The 11,182-nt window shown below is 36.5% G+C and overlaps 1 protein-coding gene across 1 annotated transcript; it reads left to right on the forward strand.

Annotated features, from left to right (window-relative positions):
* Window positions 1–1,180: 1,180 nt before the first annotated feature.
* LOC578398 (lysosomal Pro-X carboxypeptidase) lies at window positions 1,181–10,661 on the forward strand. The gene is made up of 9 exons (XM_030980412.1): window positions 1,181–1,563; window positions 2,385–2,522; window positions 2,909–3,010; window positions 4,021–4,205; window positions 5,365–5,522; window positions 5,940–6,112; window positions 6,799–6,963; window positions 8,081–8,268; window positions 8,955–10,661. Exons 1-9 carry the CDS (start codon window positions 1,390–1,392, stop codon window positions 9,160–9,162), a joined length of 1,491 nt encoding a protein of 496 aa, XP_030836272.1. The 5' UTR covers window positions 1,181–1,389; the 3' UTR covers window positions 9,163–10,661.
* The last annotated feature ends 521 nt before the right edge of the window (window positions 10,662–11,182 follow it).

The raw sequence follows: 11,182 nt of genomic DNA on the forward strand, positions 1-11,182 counted from the left end.
GAGTCAAATTGATTCGGAATCCGTGTCACTTTAACTAGGAATAGAGTTGACTCCCAGCTGACGCCATTTAGAGTGAAATTTGACTCCGTGGAAATAAGAGTGTATGCCCTGAATTCTCTTTGCAAATAGCTTCTTCTTTTTTAAACATTAAAAAAACCAACAAAAAAAACCCAAAACGAGAATATAACAAAACAAAATAAAACAATTTAAAATAAAAGAAAACAAGACAACAACAATATACCTAACAACAGCAAATGTTCCTCCGTACTGGATCGTTAGAAATGGTATCCATTTTCTTTCCTTTTGCAAGTCAGAAAGAAAATACATATTTTTATAAATGTTATTGTACAGGGACGAGGGGGGGGGGGGGGGACCCTTGTGTTAGGGAACTTTAATAAGCCAGATGGGAAATTCAAATCTTATCCACTATGTGGGTCATGGGAAATTTTTCAGGGGGGGGGGGGTGTCTCCTAGTTGATACTCTTTGGGGTTACCGGGGAAGAAATTTACAGGAAATCGTTCGGTGAGTGGGGTACGTTGGTCTGGCCCGGTTCAATTTTTTGTTTGTATTCAATATATCCTTGCAAGTTGGTTATGACTAATATTACTCCAGCTGATTATAACGAGTCGATCTCAGCGGACATTGGCTTTCCCGTCTGGCACCACTGAATAGAGAAAGTAGCCTATTAAAACCAGTAAAGTGCAGACGAATTACTTCTTTTCTTCTTTTGTACCAATAACCACCGAAGCCCCTGAACTGGAAAACCAAGCTTTCCTGAATCCTGATATGGCACAATCAAGGGTGGTTTAAGGATTCTGTAAAAAGTGGGGTTGTCACAATCCAGCAAATTTTCTGACAAGATCCCCTAAATTATAACATGTATCTGACCCCTTGTCTTTGGGTCGACAATAAGATGGGCACACAACTGGGGGCACATTTTCCTTTAGACTTACAACGGGACACAGACTAGTCGTGACCCCTCCCTCCCCTCCATTCACCACACGCATGGAAGTGACTGAACATCTTGTACTCTTCAAATTACTCATACTGAAACCAAAATCTCTGCTCGAAATAGACAAGAAGAAGGAAAGAAAAAAAAAAACCGGTAACGAGGTTGCCGTGTTGATCTTGTGATCAATCACCTGATCAAACGCCGACGCACTCGCGACACGACAACAATCGACTGGAGGAGGTGAAAGAGATCAGAGATCGAACAATAAGTGACATGTTTGTGTAGATTTAGACCACCACTTGCGTGAGAAGTAAATGTCAGATTTCTGCTCAAAGTCTCAAATTCATTACTCATAAAATAGGCACAAAGAGGAATCATTAACTGGTATTCTCTTAGCGCTCTTGACAGTGGCATAATTCCATCGGAGACTGAGGCCATGGAGCCCCCGAATCGCTGGCTGAGGTGTACGCTGATGTGCCTTGTCGTATGCAGTGGGTTTTCTTCATCTGCTAGTGTTTTGTTTGGTCGGCGAATCAACAATAAATTGGAAGCAAAGATCAGCAGTCAAGGATGCAGTCACCCGCACAAAGAAAAATATTTTGAGCAGCAGGTACCATACTTTTAAATTCACAATTTTCTACAAAATTGATTTTTGGGCCGGTATAAACTATGGTTCATTACATTTCATTTCAGACTCTTAAAATGTCTTATCAATATGATCAGCATTAATCACCATTGACTCAATTGATTGAGTTATAATAATGGCAATTGGTAAACATAAAGTATTGGAATAATTGATCACGATGCCACAAGTACATGTATACTAAAGATTGAAGAGTCCTCTAAAAAGTAAACATAGTCTACACAAATAATTTTGTTTAAAAATTAATCTGATAATCTGTGTATTTCATAGAGATCGTGCTAGGTCGATAGGTATTTACTTTGTGATTTATTTATGACATTTTTTCTTCTTTTTGTTGCTCTTGCTTGTTGTTTTCGCACGTTTGCAAAAATAAATAGCAATCACAAGTTTGATATGTTACCATTCTAAATATTTCTGATTAGGCCATGTAAAATTGATTTCATGTTGATCGTCCCCGCCCGCTTCCTTTTGGGGGGCCGCCTCCTATTTTTTGTTATTTGTTATTTTTTTTTTTTTTTTTTTGATTTTTTTTTTTTGAAAGAAAAAAAACATGAAAAACACTGCTAAAATGGCTCTATTTCTGATTAAAAAAAAAAAAAATTGTCGGCGGCCATCTTGAAAAAAAAATAGCCTCGACTGTCGGGGAAAATGTACCGAGCGGCCATTTTGAGCGGCCATTTTGAAATATCAAATATCAAATAACATGGTACACCCTCCTCCTCTTTTTCAAAAAATCCGGACGATCAACATGTAATCAATTTTACATGGCCTTATATTTTATGATTCAGGTGGACCATTTCAGCTTTACCAATAGTGACACATTTCAGATGCGTTATTTGGTTTCAGACGAACTATGGACAAAAGGTGGACCGATATTCTTTTACACAGGCAACGAGGGAGACATTACCTGGTTTTGTGAAAATACAGTAAGTGTTTTTTTTAATGCACCAAACTTTTTAAAGTCGTACAATTTCAACCCAAATATGGATGATAGAATTTACATTTAATGTACTTTAATTTGATTTGAATACAAATAGTATAGGTTACACAAACCCCTGATGGAGGCTGCATAGCTTTTATCTTGGTGTAGGCAAACTTCGTTGTCATGATTTGTTTTTCTTCTCCCAAATAAATGTTATCATTATATCGTTAGAGACAATAATTTTTTTTTTACAGACTATGTGAATGTTTAATATTAATATTCAACCTCTTACAGAATCTTGATTTTTTTTTTTTAGGCTTTGTCCCATTGAGAACCGGTATGTCAACTCTAAACAAATCTTCAAATGATCCTTTTCATTCCTTCACACAGGGTTTTGTGTGGGATTTAGCTGTCGAGTACAAAGCGATTGTCATATTTGCTGAGCATCGTTACTATGGAAAATCACTGCCATATGGAAATGACTCCTACAAGGTAACTATGTCACCTCACCCCCCAAATAAAAAATCAAGAAAAAAAAATGTCCATTTTAGATTTGTCAATTGCAGAATTCTGTAAATGTTGACGTGCAAATTTGTCAGATGAGTTATAGTAATGATAATCTGGGTTGATATAATGCGTAATAGGTCTCTGGAAATTTCAGGGTCCTTGGTATGTAGTTTGCCCAGCAATTTGGACATTGTAAAATGGCGTCTGGCTTGAATGCTTCATATTTTACGGGCAAGCCTGAATCAGATGACCTGGGCAATAATGTATCTGTAAATTGTTTAGAGACATCGCCAATGTATGACGCACTATAACACTCAGATTATTATTACTATTAATCTGCTACTAATTGTGGGCTTCCAGTCTCAAAATATTCCCCTCCCTTCAATACGGACCAGTCCGCAATAATCTGCACAACATGTTTTGTAGGAAGTCCTCAGGAAAAGCTATGTACGGTATGTGAACAAGGTTATCATAGAAAGCTTAAGTGGGCAATAACATTCCTATACATGATTGTCCATTTCCTCTGCTCTAACCAGTGGGATGAAGAACTTCATCTTTCAAATCATGAATAATTGTTTTAAGTTTGATCCAACATTTGCTCTGGACAGCGACAATTGCTCTAGGCTCGTAGGGTTACAGGGTAAGGGTTGCGATTGTGTTTTAGGTTAGGGTACTTGGTACTTGTTTGGGTAATCCCTTTGGCAGCTCACTCAGGAAGCTATATACTGGGATGGTAGGTGAGGCAAGTATTAACTACAAGGAGTGTCATGAAGTGCTGGAATGGTGTGTTGACAAAGCACTTGTTTTTGTCTGGCTGGAATAACAACAACAGCACTGAAGGGGGGGGGGGAATCGAGAGAAAGAGATGGGTAAGTATTAGGATATCTGAAATTGTTTGGTTCCTGGTTGAAGTTGAGGCTTTGGTTAGTGTTGGATATCGACCGCATAGCAACCATCAGAGGAGCAAGTCTTATACAACCATTTCATTTGTCCAGGATGCTGCACACCTTGGCTACCTGACAGCGGAGCAAGCTCTTGCAGACTTTGCTGTCTTCCTGGACTGGTACAAAGCTAACACACTTGGAGGTGCCGCCGGCTCTCCTGTCGTAGCATTTGGAGGGTCGTACGGAGGGATGCTGGCAGCCTGGATGCGCATCAAATATCCCAATGCTATCGCAGGGTGAGTGGTATTTTCTGCAGAGCTTGGGATGAAATGGGAATAATTGAGGACATAAGGGCCCCGTCTTACAAACAATTTGTGATTGATCACAAATAATTTGCAATTTATGTCAACCGCAACTCTGTACCAGAGATAGGAGATGCAATTGTTATCGATTGCAATTACATGTATTTGTAATCAATCGCAACTGTTTGATTGAATATTGCTATCTGGGTTCTTGCCAAGGTTTTCTTTATCTTTTCTTGGCCAGGGATGGATATTATCTGGATCTGCCCGTCTAATAGAATGTGAGGGATTTCCATCGTATTAGTCAGAATGTATAGTAGGAACCGATCAAGATGTTAAAGGTCGTGATTTTTAAATTTTAATGCAATTTAATTTCAGATGCAGTCATACCAAGTTTTATGGTAATCACAGACAGCTATCCATCTCCTAATTCCATTGTTGGGGTGATGGGATGTGAGAGCAAGTCTGATATTGAATATACTTGTAGTATTGTCTATCCCGAGTTGCAGAGATAGGTCTAGAACTGTTCATTGTTTGCTGTGAGGTAGAGTTCTGCTTGAAAGTTTTAGCTGTTCATTTATGTTTGATACTACCGGTAATCAATTCACTTAAAGGTAGGTAATGCAAAGTTTTGGGAAATTTTGAAAATTGGATTGATAATAATTCTTTAAAATTTTGATATATTTGGATGCCCCTGTGGATGTATTATAAAGCACTAGAAAATTTAGCCCCTAAAACACTTCTGCTTTTGAGAAATTTAATAATAAAAAATTTACTGGTGCTCCCAGTGAATTTCAAATATTTCAAATAGCGTCTAAGGCCATGCCATGGTAGCTGCGACCATGAAAATCTCAGAATATGCAGTTCTGTTATATAATAGGAATAGGAAATCGGTCGATCGTAGTCAAGAAACATTGTTTGAGAGCTTAAGTAATATCAGTCTTGAGAGGGCGCGATATATACATAAAGAGTTTATTATTTACAATTTCATCACTTTAGACTCGATTTCAACCGCGACAACGATCATTGAATATTGTAAAATCGCATATGCTTCCAATATGTTCATTTGAACCAAAGTCATGATCCCATACCAAAACTTTGTATTACCTTTAAATTACTTCAAAATATTCCTCTTTTTTTAAATTTTCAACAGAGCTATTGCTGCCTCAGCTCCAGTATGGCAGTTCACAGGCCTGACTCCATGTAACACACAATATCTTACAATCAGTAAAGACTTCCAGGCTGCCAACCAACTTTGCTATGATTCCGTCCACATGAGCTGGGATGTCATCACAAGAATTGGCCAGACGGGTGGGTAATTGAGAGGGTGTGTCGATGCGGGAAGGGTAATGAGCGGAGAGGATGTGAAGGGGATGGGTTAGGAGAAATGGTCATTTATTTATATTCTAGGTGGTGGTGGTGTTGGTGATGATGATGATGATGATGATGATGACGATGATGATGGTGATGGTGATGGTGATGGTGGTGGTGGTGGTGGTGGTGGTGGTGATAGAACAGTGATCATCATGTTAATGATAATCTTTTATATTTATATTTGGTAGTGATGATAAAGATGATGATGATGACGATGATGATAATAACAGTAGCGATGACAAAGACATCAATGATAAAATCATCAAAATATTTACAAGTACCAAACCATATTAGCACCTTTAATCTGTTGTCTATTTCAGCCATTACATGTGAACCACGTCTCTCCCCTTACAGCATCTGGTCGTACCAAGCTTGCCCAAGCCATGAAGTTATGTAACCCTCTAAAGACAACAGCAGATGTGGATGGTCTAATATCCTGGTTAGCTGGAAGCTGGTTCAATCTAGCGATGGTAGATTATCCTTACCCAGCGAACTTCCTGGAACCACTTCCTGCCTTCCCCATCAAGGTTTGTTTCCATTGTCTCATATTGTACATATATCTGTTTCATTTGGCAGTGTAATTGTAACATCGCTTGAAGGAAGTGTAAAAAGATTGCTCAAGGTTGTATTTTTTTCCTTCATTCATGACTAAAACAATATACTTGTGTTTGCATTTCCTTGTACTATGTAAATGTGTCACATTCATTTTCTTGTCCTCATTGCCTTGATTATCATCCTCTGTTATGTATGAAATCTTTTGTTTGATGATTTTTCACATTTTTCACTGTTCTTGTGGAATAAATATAATTTTCATAGTAATAATGTTACAATAAACTGTAGTATGATGTAGATTTGTAAATGAAACTAATCATTATTAAACACTACTCAACATTGTAAACGTCACTTGTTAAAAGCCTGAAGGACGTTACATGTAAGAGGGTCCCATCACAGGGTCCCGACTATAAGCAGATTTCTGCTTCTAAGGGTTCCTAACCATTATATTGTATTGTATATATAATAAAAGAATTTTACATGCCCTTCTGGCTCTCAATATCTGATATTATTTTATTTTGATGAATTTGGCATTTAATTACCGGTACATATCAAAATACCGAAATTTACATATATGTATAGCATGATGAGTGTAATGCTTGAAAGTACTTCATAAGAAGATACCACTATTATATCAATTATACTAATTTCTTCACAACAGGAGGTGTGTTCGTACTTTAAGACGCCCTCACCGACCGATGACCAGCTACTCGCTGAGCTGACTGGAGCTCTGGGTGTCTACTATAACTATACTAGTAGCATCCAGTGTTTCAATCTCAGTCAGGATGCCACAGCTAGTCTAGGAGACCTCGGGTGGAGCTTCCAGGTTAGTTTCTAACTTTGATGTGTTCCCTCAAGAAGGGTGCGAACACAAACTTCTGTTGTATTTTTCAATTTTAAGTTTTGTAATGAAAGGATTAAAGTATACAAACAAAATCGAACAGTGCTGAAAATTTAGATGTTGTACTGACAATGAAGCAATGTGTAGATGTAGTTTAAAGATGTGTAAAAACTCTAAAAATCATATTTGTAGAAGTGTGGATCATTTTTTGTTCTTCTGTCAAGTATAAAACTTCCCTCGAATATAGAATGTTTAAGCTTCTTATCATCTCCTCATTTCCTTTCCTGTAAACTTTAAAAGTAATATTTTGTGCAGATTTGTCATTTTCCAATATTTGAATACCTTGAATTTAAACCTCTTCACACATTGTATGATCCATTTGTGATTGATTTGGGAATTAATTGCAATATCAGTATTAAATGAAAAATTAAAAATATAGCATATTCTTTCCTGAGGTTTGTTATATGAACGGTAAGGATAGAATTGCAAAGAATCGTAGTCAGAGGAAAACCGGAACAGCTTAAAATCTAAAAGACTCCTATGACTGGTCTCATGTTCCCCTTTTCTCCTACTACAACGCCTGCAATACACAGTGCTTATGATTTTACTATTCATTTCATGATTAGGAACCGGTAGTGGATAGATTTTAGATTTATCAAGTTATTTCCAATCATCTTTTGATAGTGCAATTACTTCTAAAATATGGTCATAGTCACATCGTATTTCGTGCTGTGGCTTATATCTTCCGTGTTTACTGTTGCCCATGAAATTGGAATAACCTTTTCAAAGCTCTTTTCATGAAATGAGTGTGACAATGTGGTTTATTCTTGAAAGATAAAGTTGATATCTTCTCAGAACTGTATTGATCCATCTCTATGACTCTTTAGATTAATCAATAAAGTTCTTCCAAGATATAAACATTAGCTATCAAGAATAAATCATATTCTCAAAATCACTTCATGAAAAGAGGTCAAAAGAATTATTCCAACTTTGTTTTTTTCCATGTCTTTGCCCCGATGGGCAATTTTTAATTTTAATTTTTATTACTTATTTATTATTCCAACTTCATGGGTAACAGCATAATCTTTATTTCCCCCTATAGGCCTGTACTGAGATGGTCATGCCATTCTGTGCTGATGGGGTGGATGACATGTTCTATCCAATGCCCTGGAACTACGATGCTCAAGTCGCCGCTTGCAAAGCGCAATGGAACGTAACGCCACGCCCCAACTGGATTGTATCCCAGTTTGGTGGAAAGAACATCACTGCATCCAGTAATATATTTTTCAGGTGTGTATCCTTATATTTCACGACATTTGTGTTGTCCAGATACATATATCATGAGGTGAGAAATAAAAATGACAGAATTATGATGTGTATCTCTATCAGAGTTTCTCAATGCTGCCATCCACACACAAAGGTTGGAAAAATAGTTCAGCTGAGGACAGAACCCGAGTCCCTGTCTTAAAATGCCACAGTATAAACCACTAGGTCACGGAGATGGGATGGTGGTGTTAGCAAGTCCAGATTCAATCCACTAACAGATTGACAAATCCTCAACCTTCATTAATCCTTCAAGATAGATGGAGGCAGGTGAAGTTTTAACTATGTCAAAAGCAGTGTGCCTCGGCTGTATCCTAGCATTGTGCTTGAATACATGAATAAGCGTGAACAATTATGTACAATGGAATGAAAGAAAGGTGGACAAATGTAAAAAACTGTGGTGACTGTCTTGAAATTAAATACACATTATGAGAAATGAAAATGAGAGAATAGTTGTATTAAGCTCTACCAATGATTCTCAATGCTGCCATACATGTGAAATTTTCCCAATTTTTTCTCCAGAAATCATTCCGACTTGTGCGTGCATTAGAATGCTTCAAGAATCTATTATCATTATGGATCTGGTACATTGTGAATGTGATTATAAGTAAGATCAGGATGTAATGCTTTCGCAAATATTTGTTCTTCTCCAGCAATGGACTTCTGGACCCCTGGCATCTGGGCGGAGTCCTGACCGATCTCTCCGACACCCTGGTGGCTGGGATCATACCCGATGGAGCCCATCATCTAGATCTGAGAGGAAAGAACAAGCTGGATCCTCCCTCGGTGATTGCTGTTAGAAACCAAGAGAGAGAGAACATCAACCGATGGATAGCAGAATGGTGGGTCAATAAAACGTAGAAGCAGCTGATCATGAAAGCTACTAACTTTAATTATGCTGCATTATTGTAGAGCGCTTAGAGACTTCTGATAAAGTAAGTGTTAGGCGCTATATATATAAGCAAGGATAATTTTTTATAGTATGAAACAAATAGTCTATGGAACAATATAATCATGTAAAATCTAAAACTTTTGTTGGCATAAAATGTTTTCAAATTTTGCGAGTAGTTCAGGATCACTAGAATTTCATATCGTGAAATACTTGAATCATACGTGCAATCGACTCAAAACTCAATTTTGTGCATTTCACGAAAGTTTCATGCCTTGAAAATTGCCATCCTAGACATTTTGCAAAAGATGTTGGTTTCACAGTTCCCAAAATTAATCTGATCAATTAATACAGAGTTCTAATTTTGTTTACAGGTATACTATGCTTTTCATGCATTGTCTTTCTTCTCATATATTTCATATATAATATATATGTCATAATAATGTAGAAAATGCCTTTTTGAAATATTTTGTTTGTATTTCCATGTAAACTTACCCTTTCAGGTTGTGCTTATAGACAGTCTTTCTTTTTATTTCAAGAAAGAAATATAGATATTGATATACTACAAACTAACTGAAATATTTGTTGAAATTATTCACAGGTTAAAATATTAGATATTTAGTTCTAGAAATGATGGATAATCAATTCTCACAGAATCAAAGGAAATTAATCCTGAATGTTCAGACTACCAATAATAAATGATATGCTGCATATATGGTCTCGGTAGAAGGCTTATTTGGGGAATTGGATACCATGTGCTGAACATGTGGTCTCTGTGTGCTAATTAAGATTTGATTTTATGAAAGATGATTTTTCAGCAAGTTCTTGTGAGCTTGTCTTTATTTTGCTTTTTGAGAAAGAAAAAAAAATGCTGCATGATAATCAATCCAGAATGGAAAGCAATTTTCTCTCTGAATGCCATTGAACTGTTCAAATGTAGAATTATTTTTCCTTGATTAACTTTGATCTCCTTAATAAATATAGATTTAAACGATTGTGCTTTTGAAGAGGGTTATGCATTGTTTGAAATAGAGACACTACTGTAACTTTTTAAGGTAAAATGTCCAGATGTTTTTAGTAACATGCCGTGACATGTAGAACCAGTTGAACAGATTGCATCTATCAGCATGAGAATTCTTAGGAAAAAAATGTTGTTTTCTTTCCTCAGTGGGAGTAGTAATTCTTTTCCCCAATGAATTTTGTGTAGCTGGCTGATATTGTAAGTTCTTACATTTGGTAATTTCATGTTGATACATGTATGTGATAATTGATAGCATTTAGATATATTTTTTCAAGTTCAGATTATAACAGATAATATTTAATACACAGATTTTATACAACAGATGTTAAACATTAAAACAAACAAAAATTGTAAAGCAATTGGTAAAATATATTTCTCTTCTTGTAGAACATAAACCACCAATGACAATTTATCTGTGAAAGAAAAATACACTTACTTTTTTGACAAACAGTTCTTACATTTATCTTGAATTCCTTTATTTTAGAATGTTTTCTCAATGACAGATTGGGAGAGAGAAAAGTATGGGAGCATGAGTGATGTGTTGACAGAGAGAGGGAGAAGTAGAGAGACAGGGAGAGAGAGAGAGAGGGGGGGGGGGGAGAGCAAGAGAGAGAGTCAAATTATCCCACTGCGTACATGTATTTTTCTACACATTGACGGTGCTGCAAGTATCCGTTTATCAATGGTGAATAAGTGAATTAAGAGAGTTTATAAACCCCTAAAAAAGTCTGAAAACTCAAGTATGATTGATCATAGCTCTTGTCATGGCATATTCATTGCTATGTCAAGTATCATTTGAAAGTTTATTTATTCCTTTTTAATATGCTATCATTTTATAGAGGAATAAACACACTTTCTAATGACAATAATCAATGCGATGAGTATGCTACGATAAGAGATCTATAATCTATCCAAATTGAGTTCCCAAACTGTTTTGAGGGGTATATTTGATAGTGAATACCGGTAGTTAA

This window comes from Strongylocentrotus purpuratus, unplaced genomic scaffold, assembly GCF_000002235.5.
Source record: "Strongylocentrotus purpuratus isolate Spur 01 unplaced genomic scaffold, Spur_5.0 spur5_scaffold_11, whole genome shotgun sequence".
Classification (NCBI taxonomy): domain Eukaryota; kingdom Metazoa; phylum Echinodermata; class Echinoidea; order Camarodonta; family Strongylocentrotidae; genus Strongylocentrotus; species Strongylocentrotus purpuratus.

Bases quoted from the DNA above. Each gene is read 5' to 3' on its own strand.
- LOC578398 (XM_030980412.1), top strand. From the start codon at position 1,390: ATGGAGCCCCCGAATCGCTGGCTGAGGTGTACGCTGATGTGCCTTGTC. The intron at 6,113-6,798 runs GTTTGTTTCCAT...TCTTCACAACAG, and splicing joins TTCCTGCCTTCCCCATCAAG to GAGGTGTGTTCGTACTTTAA. The intron at 6,964-8,080 runs GTTAGTTTCTAA...TTCCCCCTATAG, and splicing joins ACCTCGGGTGGAGCTTCCAG to GCCTGTACTGAGATGGTCAT.